Genomic DNA, 19,121 nt, shown 5'->3' with positions numbered 1-19,121 from the left:
CTGGGTGTCAGCTAGGATGTTTTGCAGAGGAAATAGAGGGCCCTGGTTAATCCAGCAGTCTAAGGCGTGTCTGTTAAAGGGCTTTCTTTCTACTTGTGTAGATTTCATCATTTTTATTTATTTATTTTTAAAGATTTTATTTATTTGAGAGAAAGAGGGAGGGGGAGAGAGAGAGAGAGAGAGAGAGAATGAGCAGGGGGAGGGTCAGAGGGAGAAGGAGAAGCAGATTCCCTGCTAAGCACAGAACCTGACCCGGGGCTTGATCCCAGGACCCTGAGATTATGACCTGAGTAGAAGGCAGATGTTTAACTGACTGAGCCACTCACGTGCCCCAGGTTTCATCATTTTTAATGGGTTATAAATTTGTAAATACTTTTGGTTGCAGGAGAATGTCAAATAGCCCTCATAAGCTTAGAACACTTTTTTTTTGGAGAGAGAGCATGTAAGCCGGGGTGGGTGGGGAAGGGCAGAGGGAGGGGGAGAGAGAGAACCTCAAGCTGACTCCATACTTAGTGTGGAGCCTGATTTAGGGCTTGATCTCATGACCCTGAGATCATGACCTGAGCTGAAATCAAGAGTCAGACACCTAGCTGACTGAGCCACCCGGGGGCCCCGCTTACAACACTTTTTAACCTGGAAAGGACTCTAGAGATTACTCAGCTAATTTTAAAGCTGAGAAAATAGCAGATATGTTATATAGTTTCCCTGGTACAATTGGTCAGAGAATCCTATTAATTAGATAATAACATCATTGAGGCTCAGAAAGACCTAATGACATTCCGAACCCTGGCAGCTAGTAAGTAGTAGACTGAGAACTTGGAACCCAGTCTCTGACTGTCAATCCCATGCTCTTTGTATTGTTTGTGGGCTCTAGGAGTTTGTAGCCTTGTTGAGAAGATAAGCACATAAAAATAACTGACATCAATGTGATATGTGCTGTGACAGAAGTTGATAGAGGATATGGGGAAGCACATAAAAGAAGCAACAAGTAAGACTTTCCAGGGAATGTGACTTGGCTGTGAGTCCTGACAGGTGTTTATCTGGCAAAGAAAGTGAGGAAGAGCATTTCAGTCAAGATGGATCCACATAAACAAAGCAAAGTTCAGGGCATGGAAAATCTGGTCTATCATAATAAAGGATTTGTCAGGGGAGCTGCTGTGGGATTTCCAGCACGAAGAGTCATGAGTAGATTTGTATTTTAGATATAATGTTCTCATGGCTGAATAGAGGATGGGATTGGTGAGAGGGAACTGGAGAGTCTCTTGTGTTAGACAAGGACAGGAGAAATGGAGAGAAAGGGTTGTATTTGAGATTTAGGAAGTAAATCCACCTGGGCTCTGTGTTTGATTGGATGTGAGAGGTGAGGGGAGGAACAAAGGTATCCCCCAGTTTATGGCTATACCATAGGTTATTGCATCTTGGTAGACCAGGTTGTTGCCGTTCCAAGATAGGAAGCACAGGTTGAGAGTTAGGGTGGGAGCCATGATGAGTTCATTTAGGACATGTTGAGTTTGAATCTCTTACCCACATGGAGACATTCAGTAGGCAGTGGAGAATATGAGTCTTCCACTTAGGAGCTAGAAGACCAAGCTGGAGAAACATATTTTGGAGTCCCTAGCATATGCCTGGTGGCTCAACCTGATAGAATGGTTGAAAGAGCTAAGAAGAATATAAGAGAAGAAGATGGCAGGAGATAGAACTTGGAAGAATGCCGGTATTTAAAGGGTGGGCGGGGTGAAGAGTTGTACCAAAGATGAGGAAGGGCTCTAGAGGTAGGCTGAGAATCAGGGAAGTCATGGAAGCTGAGACAGGAGAGGCCTGACGACTGACCACCAGGTTGAGAGGCCATTGCAACACAGAGGTCACAGGGAACATTCAGTTTTGGTGGAGTGGTAGGGACAAAAACCCATAAAGAAGAGAACAATGAATTTGTTCTCTCTACCCAAAGGTGGGGTCTGCACAGGCCCTTGAACTGGAGTGAACTCTTGCAGTACTGAGGCGGACAACAGAGGTTGCTGCTTGCCATCTGCAGCTGGGTCCCTGTGAGCAGACTAGTCAGTGGTCTCAGTGTAGAGGGGTGGAGCGTAGGACCCCTCCACCCCCAAATGCACACCTACCCTCTTTTATTATTTCCTTTTGGGCAGAAATTGAAGGCCCATGGAGACATCTGATTGCAACTTTTTACTTTGAGACAATGATAGCTTTCTCACTCCCTAATATGTTTGTAGACACATTTATTGAAAGAATGAGCAAACAAGCTTAATTTCTCAAACTGAAGGACTTCTGACAAAGAAACTTTAGACATAGCATACTTACTGAACAAAACAAGACTTTCAACAAAGAACTTCTAGATATTGCATAATCCTCCTTCCTCATTACGCATTTGCAGCATGTCTTCTGGGTGGAGAATAGAAACAGTGATTGTCTTCACTTCTCAGCCCATTCACTCCCAACATGGTGGGGGGTAGGTGGGGGGGTGGGTGGGAAGTTCACTGTTGGGCAGGGTCCACAGAGCCATTCAGAGAGACTTCCTGAGGACCTCCACCAACACCTGAGATCTTCCCTGTTACCTGGTGACAACTATCTGCATTGCAAATGAGAAAGTAAACACAGGCCTGGCATTGCAAAATACCACCTATTAGGTGACAGCACATATTAGAGGAAGCATGAGGAACAGGCTTAAATTTCAGTAGAATAAAGACTAGAAAAGGTTGTACTTTAGAAGAATACTTAAAAGGACTGCGGATTGTCTTCAGATAAAATATCTTGCTTTCTTTTTCCAGAGGAAATAGTAAAGACACTTTTTAAAAAATATTAAGCAGTAAAAAACTGTGCATGGGGGAGGACTAGGAGAACGTACCACTTACAATCTGAGAACAGATTTTCAAGGTAGTGGGTGGGACTGTCCCACCTATTCCCACCTCCAATTCACATTCTGTCCACAAGTACAAAATGGAAAAGATAACTGATGGTTCCTTCCTACGTATATTTTTATGGAAAAATCTAATAGGGAACCAATGCAACAGGGAGAACAGTGTTCTCTTTACCCACTTCTAGAAGTTATGGTGCTTGGATCTCAGCAAACTGGCTTTGAATCCCAGTTCTGCTGTTTTCTGGACATAACCTCTCTGAGTCTCAATTGTCTTACTGGCCAAAAGGGGAAAATAATGTCTGCGTGTAGGGTTATTCTGAGGATATGATGAGGTGAGGTATGCAGAATAACCAATTAATGTTAGATTCCCTTCCCCTCCAGAATGAAGACTTGGAGTGAGAAGAGGTTCAGTGGTTTCTCTCCAATTTAAATGAACCCATCCTGGTCTGTCTTCTTCGCTGGTTTGGGAGGACTGACCAGGCTGGGTGGTGCTGCCCAGCTGGTACCGATCCCAAGGGAGGATGGGGTGGACTGGGGTTGGGCCTGAGGCAAGGATGTCCTTTCTTGGCAGCTACGATGCTTGTTGCCAGAAAGAAAGAATTGGATTGTGTCTGAGGTCAAAGCTATAGATACAGGTCCAGAATGGATCCCGAGGGTAAAGGGGCCTGGGGAGCCAAGATGTGTGGCCAACAGGGAGTCTGAGGATCAGAGGCCTGAAATAGTGTGTGCTGAGGACAGCGGTCTGTGTGACAAGTCAGAGCCTCTTGAAGGGCCTGAGGCAGAATGAACATTCCGTGGGGTTTGGTTATTGGCATCTGGAGGATCTCTGAGAATGAGTTCTTGCTCAGCTGCCACATGAGACATTCTGGCTTTCTTCTCCACTTTATCTTATCTTGAAAGGCCAGTTAAGGCCAATGCAATGTGGCCGTCCTGAGCAGGGTAATTCACAAGTGCATTCTGCTGTGCTAGATTGGGCTAACTGGGAATATCATAGGGAGTTATGAAAATAATTCAAAAAGAAGCAAAATAGCCACAGATTGCTAAGCAGAGCCAATAGCTACAAGTCCCTATCAGATTTTGAGACCTGGGTTATGACTCATGAAGCAGAGATACAGAGAGAGATCATTTCTGCAAGCAGCAGCCACAGCTGGTCCTCAGAAGGAAAAACATTCCAGTATGAGGGAAGGGGCAGCTTAGTATAGCAGTCGAGGACACGGGCTTGGGGATGAGGCAGACCCTGGATTGTTCTACCGTGAAGTGGAGCAAGTTACTTAACTTCTTTCAGTTTTCTCCTCTTGAAAAGATAATGGATATGCACCATAAATTCTCTGGAAGGACACATGTTTTAGGAGAAAGCTGCACAGATGGGGACTGAGATGGGAGAGACACTTTTTACTTCATATCTTTATACATTTTCATTTTGAACCATGTGGATGTGTGTCCTATTAAAAACCTAAATGAGGAAAAAAAAAAAAAAAAAGACAAGGGATGATAGTTTATACCTTACAGGATTACACAGGCCTGACAGATGACACTCACATAATTTACGGTTGTTCTTATTATTATTAATACAGGGACGCTGGCTGGGCCATCTGCCAGTGGTTTTCACCCCAATATTCTTGGCATTCTCTTTGCCACATATCCAGATTGACCCTATATGCAGTGGCATTCCATTATGTTTATAACCAGGGGTATAAATTCAACTCCTTAAAGCAGCCTTGTAAGTGGGTAAAATGAATAAATGAGTACCACTAGTAAATTAGATTGTAAAATATATGTGTATATATTTTTACTTTTAACACATTTTAGAGAATTATATTAAATTACTGACTGCGGCACCTGGCATTGTATAATAAACACCCATAGACACTTCACCTATATTCACCAGTTGTTAACATTTTGACCATGCTTGCATTCTTTCATAAACACACACACACACACACACACACATCCATCCATATATTTTTTTCTGAACTATTTGAACGTTAGTTGCTGATATGACACTTATATCTGTAAATACTTCAGCTTGTGTTTTCCGAGTACAAGGACATTCCCCTTACATGACCGCAATACAACGATCAAACCTAGAAAATTTAACCATCGCATAAGGCTATTTTATCTAAGTGCAGTTTATATTCCAATGTCCCCGAGTGTTCTAGTAAATGTTCTTTATAGTTGTTTGTTTTTTAATCCAGAATCCTGTGTAAGATCTTCCATTGTATTTGGTTGTCTTCTTTTTAGCCTAGAACCTTTAAGTAAGCTTGTTTTATCTTTCATGGCATTGACATTTTTGAAGAGTCTAGGTCAGGTTCTGCTCTACCCTCCCCACCTCAGTGTCCTTCAATTTGTATCTGATTGTTTCCTTATAATTAGACTTAGGTTAAATTTTTTTTGGCAGGAATACTACAATAGATGATGTTCCAATGCCATCTTTTTTTTTTTTTTTTTAATATGGAATGCTTCATGAATTTGCATGTCATCCTTGTTTAGGGGCCATGCTAAATCTTCTCTGTGTCATTCCAATTTTAATATATATGCTGCCAAAGTGAGCACCCAATGCCATCTTTTATAATTTTTTTCCACCCTTCTCTTTTAAATATGTGAAACTAGGAGTAATTTTTAAAAATTCTAATATTTTTATTTTCAAATATCCAGCAGGTCAGTTATTGATAAGTGACTCTGGTCATCACGTCATGACTGAAGCAGTGGGCTATTTGTACAGATCACTTGATTTAAGGGCGACCTACCTGGGATCTTCTCATTCATCAATCCATGGAATCCTGCAGTGAGTTTCTGTTCTGTGTCTCAAAAAGAAACATTCTTCTGGCTGTTCACCTTAGATATGTGACCTCTTGACGATTTTTGATCTTTTGCAGGCTTCTGAGGGAAATTGAGTGGATCAGGAGTAGGAGATGTTGGCCTCAAGGCATCAGCCGGCAGTATTCTGAGGGTTCTATGAATGGCACCTCGTTATGGGAGCACTTGCTTAAATTAAACTACCACAGTGCTCAGAGTTCTAATACAGTGAGCTCCGCAATATGCATGAATGCAGATAAGCTACAGAGAGCTAAAAGCGTGGACTTAGAATCTCATACAATTTCAGATAAATCAAAATATGCTTCCGGAAAAGGGAAAAAGGTCTTGAGACCCATTATTTCCGTTTCTATTGAGGAGAAGACCCCACGGAAGACACAAAATAATGTTGAGCTATGGAATGGCCCAGAGAAAGAAGCTTCGTTGAAAAAGCAAGATTATTCCTCTAAGATCTTATCTTTGGGTAAAATGGATGGTGTAGTAAAGCTTTCACGGCACAGGATTTTGTCAGCTAAGGGCAAGAGTGAAAAAAGCCAAATCACCACCATTTACCGGCATCCCTTGGTAATAGGGTCTCTTAGTACAAATAATCCCTGGGAATCCATATCTGAGCTTATATCAGAAAAGTGGTTTTTTCATAGCCCAGATTACAGTTCAATTTCCCAGAAGAGTTTTTTTGAGAGAAGACCTCCGTTTGAAACCAAATTGTTGAAGACCTCAACTGATACTAATAAAGTATAAAAATTACCATGGGCTTTTTCTTGTCTGTAATTTCTTTCTAGCTGTCTTTATTTAGAACTCTTTGATGAGATATTTTCTCTTATAACTTTTAGTGGTGATGATGAAGTCTAGGGTTTCAATTTTTTAGCTCTTTAAAATGTAACAGATTGTAGCTAAAAAGAACAATTTTGAAGTGATTCACATTTGTATGGTAGGTAGAAGAACGTTGCTCTCACAGGGTTCCATATCTAAAAATATGCTGAAGCAGTGTTATTAAAGTTCTAATTGTGTTACAGTTATGTTGCTATAGTTTATTTTGGATTTATGAATTGATTTTCCATGTAAACAAAATTTATAATTGCTATCACCAAAACTTTTTTTAATGAAACATGAATAAGAAAAGATAAATTGGAATAAACCAAAACCCTAAAGTAAAAGTTTAATGTCCCAGAGTCCATGGATTTGGTATCTATTTTAAGCATTTCAATTGCCTCTCACCAGTGATTTGTTACCCATTGACTGTTAAGGATTACTTATTGGCTACCTTATCACCCAACTAAATCTTACATACTATGTTAGCAAGCCAAATGGAAGAATGGGCTCAGCTGTGTGACTTCAGGAAAATTATTTCACTTCTCTTAGCCTTTCTTTCATTAGTTATAAAATGGCAGAAACCCCAGCGCCTGCTTTTCAGGATTGCTGAGAGGACTGCATGAGATACTGCACACAGCAAGCCTTTAATGAACCCTAGTTGTTCTCTGTAACGGTCTAACTCAGAGGCCACCTTGTTCCAGGAAGCATCTTCCGAGCCCTCCAGCCAACAACGGAAGCATACGTGAATGCTTGGGTTGTCTTAAATCATGCCCGATTTCACACACGGCGCTGTGGTCCCCCAGGCAGTGGGCCAGCCTTGAGAGTTATTCCCTGTACTCCACCGAACACCCTGCTCATCAGTAACCACAGTAACCAACGGCTTGGGAAGTCCTCTGAGTTCAGGGATTCTCAGGCGGGTTCTGGGTGGGCCGCATCAGTCTTGCCTGCAGCAGCCAAGTCTGCTTCAGCCACACAGAAATGTCGCATGGTGGTGGTTACTGTTTGTTCTTGGTGGAACCACAATGCACAGAACAGGTGAAGCCTCGCAGATCTGAGAAAAGACAGGCGCACCGCCCCTGTGAGCAGGAGCAGGAGCGGGAGCAGGGTGGCGCTGTCCTGAGGGCCTCCCTCTCGAGCCAGGAATCCCTGGAGGGGCACTGGCCTTTTTAGGCTCTGCAGTAGGTGGGGGCGGGGGAAGAAGATGACCTTCAAACACATCAGCCCACATGTGGGACCTCGGCCCAGTTGCCCCTCACGGGCGGCACTGGAAAGATCCAACCCGGGGATCCAGGGACTTCCCAGACCCGCCCCCGCGCCCGCGCTCTGCCAGGCAGAACCCCGCCCCCTGCCCGACAGAACTGGGCCCCGCCCCAGGCCCCGCCCCTACCGGACAGGGCTAGACCCCGCCCCCGCGGTGGGCCCGCCCCCGCGGCGGCCAAAAGGGGCGGGCCGCGCCGCCGCCACGTGCTCCGACGCAGGGAGCCGCCCGCCAGCCGGCTGAGCGCTGGCAGGGCACTGGTGTCCTGCTCTGGGTGCCGCTCGCGGCAGGGCGGCGGCAAGCATGGCCGCCGCGGCGGCGGCGGCGGCGGCGGCCCGTGGGGCCGGGGCGAGGGCGGCGGCGGCCCTGCTGGGCGGCTGCGGGAGTGCGGCCCGGGGGCGACTGCGCGCGGGCCCCGCACGGCCCTTGTGCACAGCACCTGGGACGGCCCCGGACATGAAAGGCTACCTGTGGGAGCGCTACCGGGAGGCGAAGAGGAGCACGGAGGGTGAGTGCGGTGGCGCCCCCAGAACCTCCAGTACCTGGGGGCCGGTCCCAAGCGGTCAGCAGGTGAGCGGGCACCCTCCGATCCGAGCCGGTCCCGCTGCTGACCGCCAGGGCACTCTAATCGTGACCCTCGGTCGCCCTCAATCCCAGCTGCGGCGACATCTCCTCTGCAGTGCGATTCCGGGAAACGCGGAAAAATGTGCTTCCAGAAACTTTACAACTCTTGCCTTTCTCCTATCGCGAAAGCGGTTTTATAAATTCTTGCGATTTTTAACAGAAATTTGCATCGGAAGCGCTTTGGTCTCCACGGGCATCGCTTGGGAGACAGTCGCCCCCATGCACCGTTAGGTATTGTGAGTAACCAACAGTAATAATAGTAACAGCCGGAGTCCGGCAGGCGGCGAGTTCCTCTGGAGCTGAGCTGCTAGGCAGGTGGCAGTGGCTGGAGTTGATTTTCCTTTTTTTGTTTTGTTTTTGTGGGTGTTTTTTTTTTTTTTTTTTTTTTTTTTTTTGCTATGTTTGAAATAGGAGAGGTCCCAGTTTGAGAGTGTTCTGAGTTATCTACTAACCTAAGTGAGGAGGTGATTCCAGGGAGTGACTCCTTAGTTGCCAGGTGAACATAAAATCAACTTGGTTCTGTTGTTAGTAAGAGAAATGGGCAGAGGCGGAAAGAGGGCCGAGTAAATACTAGGGCCAGGCACATGGATTGTCTCCTTGAACTCTTCTCATACCTACGAGGGAATGTGCCACATCCGCATCCTATAGATGGGAAAAGCGAGACTCAAGTTTAAGGAACCTGGCTAAGGTCACACCTTGACCTGGGGTCTGTCTCAGCCCCTAACCCTCTGTCCTATTTCCTGTGTTGCCCTACCTTCCGGTAGCAGCTGACCATTTGGGAGCTGGTGTAAAGGGCCAGTGATAAGTCATTGGTGCTGCTTCTTTCAAGGAAGACTTAGAATTGAAATATTTGTACTTTGGGAGTGAGGTGAGGTGGAGGTAGCAAGTGGAGATAAGGAGAGTATTTGGTGGGAGAGAATGTTTGGTAGGCTCACTTTTTTTTTTTTTTTTTTGGCAGGATCACATTTTCAGTCTTCTGGCAGTTTAATGAAAGAAAGCAAGGGGCTTCTTTTCACCAACTGGGATAATTTTCTGAGGGAACTCAAAGAGGCTAGCAATGCAGACTTCTGTGAAATAGGGCTTTTTAGTTTTCCTTTGCTCAGAGTTAAATTTTGCACCGTTTTTTGAAGTGGTTGTGTGGTACGGTGGAAAGAAGACTGGCTTTTCAGACGCTGGAAATTGCAGATCTTAGATGAAAGAAATATAGATCATCTAGCTCAGCTTTGAGACTTGAAAGACTTAAAAAGAATTTTTTTTAAGAAGATTTTATTTATTTGAGAGAGAGGGCACACGCGCGTGCACGGAGTGGAGTACGGGCAGAGGCAGAGGGAAAAGCAGGCTCCCCACTGAAGAGGGAGCCAGGTGCTGGGCTCGATTCCAGGATGCTGGGATCATGACCCGAGTTGAAGGCAGACGCTCAACTGACTGAGCCACACAGGCACCCTGCAAGACTTTTTTTAATTGAAATTTTTAATTGAGATAATTGTATATTTACATGCAGTTGTAAAAATTAATACAGGGCGATCTGGGATACCCTTTACCCAGTTTCTCCCAGTGGTAACATTTTGCCAAACAATGATACAGTATCAAGCAGTATATTGATACTGATACATTTCACAGATCTTTTTTTTTTTTTTTAATTTTTTATTGTTATGTTAATCCCCATACATTACATGATTAGTTTTAGATATAGTGTTCCATGATTCATTGTTTGTGCATAACACCCAGTGCTCCGTGCAGAACGTGCCCTCCTCAATACCCATCACCAGGCTAACCCATCCTCCCACCCCCCTCCCCTCTAGAACCCTCAGTTTGTTTTTCAGAGTCCATCATCTCTCATGGTTCTTCCATTTCACAGATCTTATTCAGGGTACTCTACTTCTACTTGTGTTTGCCTGTTTAGTTTTTTGTCACATGTAGGTTCAAGAATCCAGCTCTGCAGTCAAGATACAGGACAGTTCTTTACAAGGATCTCTCATATTATCTTTATAGCCATACCCACTTCCCTCCCGCTGCTTTCTCTAATCTCTGGGGCATTATCTGTTCTCTATTTCAAAAGTGTTCTGTAGAAGGAATCATGGAGTATGTGACCTTTTGGAATTGGCTTTTTATTTTTTATTTTATCTATTTATTTATTTAAGATTTTATTTATTTATTTGAGAGAGAGTGAGAGAGAGCATGAGAGGGGAGAGGGTCAGAGGGAGAAGCAGACTCCGTGCTGAGCAAGGAGCCCGATGTGGGACGATGTGGGACTGGATCCTGGGACTCCGGGATCATGACCTGAGCCGAAGGCAGTCGCTTAACCAGCTGAGCCACCCAGGCGCCCTGGAATTGGCTTTTTAAACTGAGGATAATTCTCTGGAGAGTTGTCCAGGTGGTTGTGTGTTTTGTATCCAAAGTGCGTTTTTTTATTGCTGAGTAGTGCTTCATGGGGTGCATGTGTACCACAGTTTAACCATTCTTTGTTTTTTAAACTATGGTGAACCACTTAACTATACTTCACTCACTGAAGGATATCTGGGTTGCTCCCAGTTTTTGACTATTACAAATCTGCTGTAAACATTTGTGTATTGGTTTTTGTGTGAACGTATGTTTTCATTTCTCTAAATGCCATTGTTTGTTTGAATGGTAATTGTACGTTTAGTTTTTTTTTTTTTTTTAAGATTCTATTTATTCATTTGAGAGAGAATGAGAGAGAGAGCATGAGAGGGGGGTAGGGTCAGAGGGAGAAGCAGACTCCCTGCCGAGCAGGGAGCTTGATCCTGGGACTCCAGGATCATGACCTGAGCTGAAGGCAGTCGCTTAACCAACTGAGCCACCCAGGCTCCCCTGTATGTTTAGTTTTATAAGAAACTACAGGCAGCATTGTCGCCATTCTTTGTGAAGCTTCAGTTTCATCATCTGTAAAATGGGATGCTGGTAGAACCACATTGTAGGTCTTGGTGAGGAATGAATGAGTCCATCCATGCAAGGTGTGTACAAGGTGAGTGAGACAGTTGAAGTGTTGGGTGAGAAGGATGAGCTTTGGGCTAGAGTTTGGGTTTTGGAGTGTGATAATCACAGTGAAATTTTGGAGTATGACAGCTCAGAGGAGATTTTTGAGACTTAATTACCTCTGTGATCTTAGGTGCAGGTTACTTTCCTCCCTGACCTCAGTCCCCTTCCTCAGTAGTAACCTGGGGATAATGTGGGGATTTTCAGAACGGGTTTGGCACCCAGCAGATGCATAGTAGTTAGTAGCTATTATTATTAGTTACTAAATAACTTCCAGTTTTAGACAAATGCTTAGTGAGGGGTGGAGGTGGCTTAGTTAGCTCTATGGTTTAGGTCCTCTTCAGCTTAGAGGAGTGCTAAACTAGCTGCATGGCCTTGACCAAGCCTGATCTCTCCAGCTTCAGTGTCTCTCTGTAGAAAGAGGCGACTGGACTAAATATTGTGTAAGCCTTTTCAAGTGTTACGGGTTTGTGAATCAGGTATTCGGTGTGCCCCATGCTCATCTTCATGCCCCCAGCACATACCCACGAGGTCCTTGTCTCGCCCCTGAGAACACAGGGACTTTCATTTGACTTTTCCTTTTTCACCCTGTCCGGGCCTGCACCATCCCTATCGGCTCTTAGCGGAAGACTGTAAGAGTATATACATGCCCCGCTTGCATGAGTTCATTCGCCAAGAATTTATAAAGCACCTAGCTGTGGACTTAAATGCTGTTGATTCGCAGACGGGCAGGTCTGAGAGTGAGGAGCCCACAGTGGGTGAGTCCCTGTCTGCACCACGTGTGGGATTGGTGTCGCATGGATGGGGAGACTGGTAACAGGTAGGTGACAGCTAGCTTGGGGGAAATAAACAACAGAGCCCAGGGGCTTTGGCGCCAGAGCATATAGCTGCTCAGGTATGCAGGGGGTGGAGAGAAACACTCGCTGGGGCTGATGCTTGAGCTGTGTCTGTAGGAATGAGAGGTCAGAAAAAATATTGATAACCAGACAAAAACATGTAGTTTTATTTTTTTTTTCAACTTACAAGAGGAGAAAAAGAATTGTTTTTTCTCATTTTCTGGTTATTGCTTTCTGGTCCTTGGATCTCTTGCCTAATCCAAACAATCTGCTCAGGTGTCTTCCCTTTGAAGGGTCTCCCAGGATGAAGCCTGCTCAGGGAAGATGATTTTTACTCCTTGTTTTACCCTTTCTCTTCTGCACTTCTTTTTTTTCCTCCATTTTAATTTATTTTTTTAAGTTTTTTTTTTTTTTTTTTAAGAGTGAGAGAGAGCGTGCATGAGTGGGGTGGTGGGGGTGGGGGGGGGGGCAGAGGGAGAGAGAGAATCCCAAGCAGGCCCAGCATGGAGACTGACGCGAGGCTTGATCTCATGACCCTGAGATCATGACCTGAGCTGAAATCAAGATGGACGCTTAATGCATGAGCCACCCAGGTGCCCCAACTCCATTTTTTTTTAAATGTTTTTTTTTTTTTAATAAACTTTACTTTTAGGTCAATTTTAGATTTAGATTTAGATTTCTCTAGGCCCTATCCCAGTTTCCCCTATAATTAACCTCTCATATGACTGTGGCACATTTGTCACAATTAGTGAACCAATATCAATACCTTGTCCATATGTATCACTGTTAACTAAAATCCATATTTAATTCAGGTTTCTCTAGTTTTTAACCTAATATCCTTTTCTGCTCCAGGATCCCACCCAGAATAGCATACTACATTTAGCCCTCATGTCTCTTTGGGCTCCTCTTGGCTGTGACACTTTCTCTGAGTGTCCCTGTTTTTGATTACCTTGACAGTTTTGAGGAGAAATGGTCATGTACTTTGTAAAATGTCCCTCACTTGGAATGTCTTCCTTTTTTTTTTTTTTTTTGAGATTTTTGGAAGTATGATATTTATGCATCCTGTGTCCAACTCAGCTCAAAGGGAAGGGTCTTCATATATTTAGGAAAAGAAATATTGGTTTATAACCTCTAGCAAAAATTTCCTGTAGAACCCATGGTTCTCAACTGGAGTCAGGGGGAGGGGGGGCGTTTGGCAATGTCTGGAGACCTGTTTGATCGTCATACCTGGGGGCCAGGTGTGCTGCTGACCTCTAATGTGTGGAGGTCAGGGATGCTGCTAGTCAATCTGTAATGCACAGAATAGCCTCCTCACAACAAAGAATAATCCAGCCCCGAATGTTAGTAATGCCAAGTTTATGAAACCTTGTCCTAAAATGGGGAATTCTAAGAAATCATTGTGCGATTATAATTTAAAGGGATGGATATAGTTGTGTATGGTCTGTTATTGCTCATTATGCTGCACCTTGTGCACATCTTTGAACTTAATCCTTGGCCTGCTGTGTGTGCTCATCAGATAGCCTGCCCTGTTAGGTACAGAATGGAAGCATTGCTGCTCGTCCAAGGGGGTGGTGCTCCAGCCCTGCATTTGGATGCCTAGTGCACCCCGCCCCCCCACCCCCCACCCCAGCTTAGACATCATCTCAGACCCTGGTCTGTTTAGAACGTTTGGCTGCTTAGCTGGGACTGTGAAGTGTATTAACTTGTGGAAAAAATTTTGGGGATTAGTGTGAAGTCTTAGAAACTTTTACAGGGTGTTGAAGAATTTATTCAGAGTTCTCGGTTGAGAGCGTTTAATTCTTATTCAAAAATTATGTATTTAGTAAGAACTGTGTGTAGGACAGTGATAGAAGCTTCATTTGTATAGAATAAACATAAAATGCAAACCCTTCCCTTAAGGAACTGCAGTGGGTTAAGGAAATGCCGTAATAATAATGAGGTAATTTTAAGATGAGACCAGTGTTTCTCAGACTGTGTTCCACCATCTTCTGAGATGTTGAGGAAATGTTGATTTCAGGGAGAAACATGCCACATAATAATTTTCACATTTTCAGGTAGAAAAGAAATTCCTAAAATAGGGAGAGAACCAGAGGACCCCTTAGAAGTTATAGAATCCAGGCCTTTGCTGGGAAGAAGGAATCCCTTTTTCCATGGCTCTTATTAGTGGACATCTGGCATCTGCTTGAGTTTGCCATATGAACACAAGGCTGCCAATTTTATTTTGGATGGCTTGAGTCACAGAGAGTAATTCTAATTCCTCTCCCATATGATAGCTGTTTAATGGTGATCATGCATCATCACTGCCCCTCCTCTTTGACTTCATTACTTTGGAAGCTCGCCTTTGCATTCAGTCTGGCTTGTTGATATCCCTTTGAAAGTGAACTGTTTGGAACTGATGACCAGAAGCCGCCTGAAGTCTGACTGATTCAGAGCAAGGAGCGCCACCAGCCCTGCCCTGCTGAGCCTGGGACTTCTGTTGGACCGCCTAGAATCCAAGGCTGGGTTAATTTGTGTGAAGTTCCCTTTCAGTCAGGTCCTGACGTTGTCATTTCCTATATTGACAAGATATAGTTTAGATGAAGGAGAAAAGAGGGAAAAAAAAGCCTCTTCCCCAATTTTTTTTTAAAGATTTTATTTATTTATTTGACAGAGGGAGCAAGAGATAGAGAGAGAGTGAGCATGAGAGGGGTGGGCAGAGGGAGAGGGACAAGCAGACTCCCTGCTGAGCAGGGAGCCCCATGCGGGGCTCAATCCCAGGACCCCGAGATCACGACCTGAGCTGAAGGCAGACGCTTAACCGACTGAGCCACCCAGTACTTTCCTCCAGAACTTCTTTGTGTGCCTGTCATACATTATTAGCAAACGCTTAGGAGAAAAAAGGTAGTATTTTCTTTTTCTTTTATTTTTTAAGTTAGATACTGCATGTTTTAGTCAAGTGAGAAAGAGAGGCTAGCTGACTAATCAGCTGGGTAGGAGATTTTTGTACTTCTGGGGGTTGGTCCTTAACTTTGGGAAACTCATCTTTTTCAGCTTACTAGGGTTTTGAGGAGCTGTTTTATATTAAGTGTATTTGCAAGATATTGACATATAAACCTGAATAAAATTTTAATTTGTATTTAGAGATGTAACTCTTCAGATGTAACTCTGGTGATCACATTGGGCTCATCTGGGATGTTTTCTTTTGTTCTCTTTTGAGCAGGAAAACCTACTTGAGAAACATCATTACTGTCAGTATCAGAATGTTGTTTGAGTATCCATAACAATACATCTGTTACCTGCTGGCATAAATGACACACTTTTTATGAAAGCTGACTATTTTCCAAAATAGAAGAATTTTAGAAGAATGTCATGGTTTCACATTTTTGTAAATTTCTGCAATGTCTCAATTAATAGGAGATGGCTGGAGTCTCAGATCTGATTCTGCGTTCAGACCATTGAGTTGTCAGACATCATGTAACCTCTGGAAAACTCAACTGTAAATTGGTGAGAGAATAAAAGTGAAAGAGGCAAATAATCTCTCTGTTAAATTCTTATTGCTCCTTTGACAAATTACTGCAAATGTCATGACTTAAAACTACACAGATCAGTTACAGTTTTGGAGGTCACAAGTCTGAAATGGTTCTCACTGGGGTCACATCAGGGTGTTGGCAGGACTGTGTTCCTTTCTGGAAGCTCTAGTGGGGAATGTTTTCTTGCCTTTCCCAGTTTCTAGAAGCTTCCTGCATTTTTTGGTTCATGGCCCCTTTCATTTTCAAAGCCAGCAATTTAAAAATGAAGTTGGAGCCTTTTTCACATCAGATCACGCTGACGCTGAATCTTCTGCCTTCCTTTTCTACACTTAACCCTTGTGCGTAGGGCCCCCCTAGATAAACTAGTTTAATCTCTGTTTTACAGTCAGCTATTTAAAGTCTGCAACCTTAATTCCCCTCTGCCGTGTAAAGGTAACAGTCACACGTTCTAGAGATTGGGGTGTGGATGTCCTAATCCACAGTATTCTGCCTGTCACGTTTAAGCATTATTATAAAAATAGTTTGACCCTCAGAGATCCCATGAAAGAGTCCGAGGGTGTGGTTTCTGGGATTATGCCAATCTAGGAAAAATATTAGTTGAATGGATGAGAAAAGGAGAGGGGACTGACATTTATGGAACACCTACTGTGTACCAAGTACTCTGCCAGGCGTTCGACCTACATTTTATTGTTTGATAACTGTGCCACCTGGACTTATTAACTTTTCAGCCTTTTTCTCATCTGCAAACGGGGTAGCAGTGTTTACCTTAGGGGGTTCTTGTGACCGTTAATCAAGATAACAGGAAGTACCCAGTGGGTGGTATATGGAAGGCATTGATAATTATTCCTTTTGTACATCCTCCATACTTTAATGAAAATTCTTGACAGCTAGCCTAGTATTTTAGATCTTTTGATATGGCTAAATTTTCCAGGAAGTTTCTCCCATGAAACGAATGTGCTTTTCTTTTGAGCAGTTAAGTTTTTTTTTTTTTTTTTTTTTTTTAAGTAGGCTCCACACTCAATGTGGGGCTTGAACTCATGACCCTGAGCTAGAGAGTCGCATGCCCTAATGACTGAGCCAGCCAGGCGCCCCTAAGTTTGTTTTTTATTAAATGAGTTCAGATTAGTTTGTCATTAAACCGTGATTATATGTAATTGTATTTCAAATGGAGTCACATGTGGTTTTATTTTTGGAACTTTAGGAAGCAGGATGGATTTCTACAGAGCAGTCAAAATTACAGATACTATTTACAGAATAATATGATGTGATTTTAACTTTTGGTAGGAGTAGTGTAAATGTCACACGCATTGTTAATTATTCAGATGAGTAATTGTATTTGTCATGGATTGCTTTTCCCTGGAGATGATGCAAAATGTCTAAAGTAAAGGAAAAATGAAAGCTGCTTTTTAGATTTATAGATAGAATAACAGTGACTTTTGAATTGCCACCTCCTCTGGAGAGGGCAGCTGTGTTGTTTCTTCTCCACTTGTCATCGTGCCCTTTCTTGCCTCCCCTGATGTCGTTCACTGCAGAGCTAGTGCCTTTATTGTTTACTCACTTGCAGTCCCTGCACGGTTCTCTGTGTGGTGCCTGTCACATCGTAGGTGTGCAGGAAGTGCTTACTGAAAAAGTTCCCGAGGAATGAGTAAGGGGGAAAACCAGTTTACCAAAATACTGTGTGCCGTGTGATGTCATTTATAGAAAACTCTAGAAAATGCAAACAAATCAGGTCAAAAGTAGAACAGCGGGCCTGGGGATGGTCAGGGGTGGAGGGGGGAGGGTGGGTGGAATTCAGAGGGGCGTGAGGAAATGTTTGGGGATGTTAGATGCACTTATTATCTTTATTGGGATGATGGCTTCATAGGTGAATACATATGCCAGACCTCATTAAGCTGCATACTTTATGTGTAATTTCTTATACATCCCTGTACCTCAATAAAGCTATCCAGTAAAGACAAAGAAATAAGGGAAGGACTCTGGGTTAGCCTGGCTTGAGGCAGGTTCCTACCGCAGGAGTGGGAACAGTATGGCACAGGGTAAATCTGGTGTTCTAGCCTGGACCACCAACTGCGGCCGGAGGGGGTGGAGCAGGGTCCCAGAAGAACGCGGGATTTGTGTGTTTAGAGGTGGGGAAGGGTCATTTCTTATCTAAGGGTTGGGTTGTGCTGGGCAGGTAAGCCCATAATGTTCACCTTCATAGTGAAAAGGATACCTTGGTCACTTGGTTTTGTCTCTGCATCTGTTGGATTACTGCAGAAGTAAACTGGGGATACTGGAGAAAATATTTTCTGGCTAAAAATAGTTGGATTCAAATCTCAAAGGTCCAATAGTAGCATTCCTTTGAATCATCTATCTCAAGTCACGCTGTTTGCTCCACTCTTACTTCCCTTATCGTAACTACTTATTAGTAGAAAGGATATCTAGTGGTCACAACCATATCATATCATGTTTGTTGGCACTAAACATAACATTCTAAATATTAACGTGAAATTTGCATTATGGTCAAATTGTTCCCTAACACATTGATTGCGTGAGGACAAATTCACATTTTCAGACAGGTGTCAAAAGAACTGACTGTCTTTGCCCAAGCCTTGCTTGACAGAAGGAAGTTGTAACTGGTGGTTTGCTAAGAGAAAATCATCTAAGGTGATTGTCTTTTCCTTATCATTGTACTTAGCAATTACAATTGAGAAGTTAAATCTTTACAATTTGGGCACAGAAACTTGAGCTCACTTGTGGTGGAGACAGTGGAGGACATGTAAGTATGGCTTCAACTTAGACACAAAAAATCCCTATACCTTTTTTTTCATATATTTTCAGTGTCTCTGTGTGTGTGTGTGTGTGTGTGTGTGTGTGTATACACACACACACACACACACACACTTTTTTTTTTAAAGATTTTATTTATTTATTTGATAGAGAGAGAGAGCACAAGTAGGCAGAGCGGCAGACGGGGCAGGCAGAGGGAGAGGGAGAAGCAGGCTCCTTGCTGAGCAGAGAGCCCGATGCAGGGCTCGATCCCAGGACCCTGGGATCATGACCTGAGCCAAAGGCAGACGTTTAACGACTGAGCCACCCAGGTACCCTATATACACTTTTTTTTAAAAAGATTTATTTATTTATTTTAGAGTGCACACATGAATGGGGGGAAGGGCAGAGGGAGAGGGAGAGAGAATCTCAAGCAGACTGCCTACTGAGCTCAGAGCTAGCTGTGGGGCTCAGTCTCACAACCCTGAGATCATAACCTGAGCTGAAATCAAGAGCCGGATGCTTAACAAACTGAGCTATGCTTTTAAAAGAAATTTTGAAATCATGTTTTAACATGTGAACTTTTAAAAGAGACTTTGAAGCTATGTTAAAGAAGTATGAAATAATTCAGAAAATATTTTGAATATTTATGA

At 43.5% G+C, this 19,121-nt stretch overlaps 2 protein-coding genes and 1 non-coding gene across 9 annotated transcripts in view; 2 read left to right on the top strand and 1 right to left on the bottom strand.

Annotated features, from left to right (window-relative positions):
• Positions 1–6,440, top strand: part of LOC118542926 (putative tetratricopeptide repeat protein 41) — an 86,934-nt gene extending 80,494 nt beyond the window's left edge. For 4 of the 5 annotated variants that reach the window (XM_078076490.1, XM_078076492.1, XM_036103542.2 and 1 more), the window contains 2 exons: positions 5,528–5,657; positions 5,749–6,440. In XM_078076490.1, coding sequence (XP_077932616.1) covers positions 5,528–5,657; positions 5,749–6,427 — 809 coding nt within the window. In that variant the 3' untranslated portion in view covers positions 6,428–6,440. The remainder of the gene's footprint in view (positions 1–5,527; positions 5,658–5,748) is intronic. The other variant, XM_078076491.1, reaches the window with a different exon arrangement.
• LOC118543100 (U6 spliceosomal RNA) lies at positions 5,318–5,425 on the bottom strand. Its single transcript, XR_004920911.1, has one exon. It is a non-coding gene; the product is annotated as a U6 spliceosomal RNA (small nuclear RNA).
• A 1,564-nt stretch (positions 6,441–8,004) lies between the features above and the next one.
• The window catches only part of NT5DC3 (5'-nucleotidase domain containing 3), a 56,604-nt gene continuing 45,487 nt past the window's right edge, over positions 8,005–19,121 (top strand). For 2 of the 3 annotated variants that reach the window (XM_078076487.1, XM_078076489.1), the window contains exon 1: positions 8,005–8,265. In XM_078076487.1, coding sequence (XP_077932613.1) covers positions 8,061–8,265 — 205 coding nt within the window. In that variant the 5' untranslated portion in view covers positions 8,005–8,060. The remainder of the gene's footprint in view (positions 8,266–19,121) is intronic. The other variant, XM_036103130.2, reaches the window with a different exon arrangement.

This window comes from Halichoerus grypus, chromosome 6, assembly GCF_964656455.1.
Source record: "Halichoerus grypus chromosome 6, mHalGry1.hap1.1, whole genome shotgun sequence".
Classification (NCBI taxonomy): Eukaryota; Metazoa; Chordata; class Mammalia; order Carnivora; family Phocidae; genus Halichoerus; species Halichoerus grypus.
The sequence above is the reverse complement of the archived record's forward strand: the minus strand, read 5'-3'. Positions and strand labels throughout refer to the sequence as shown.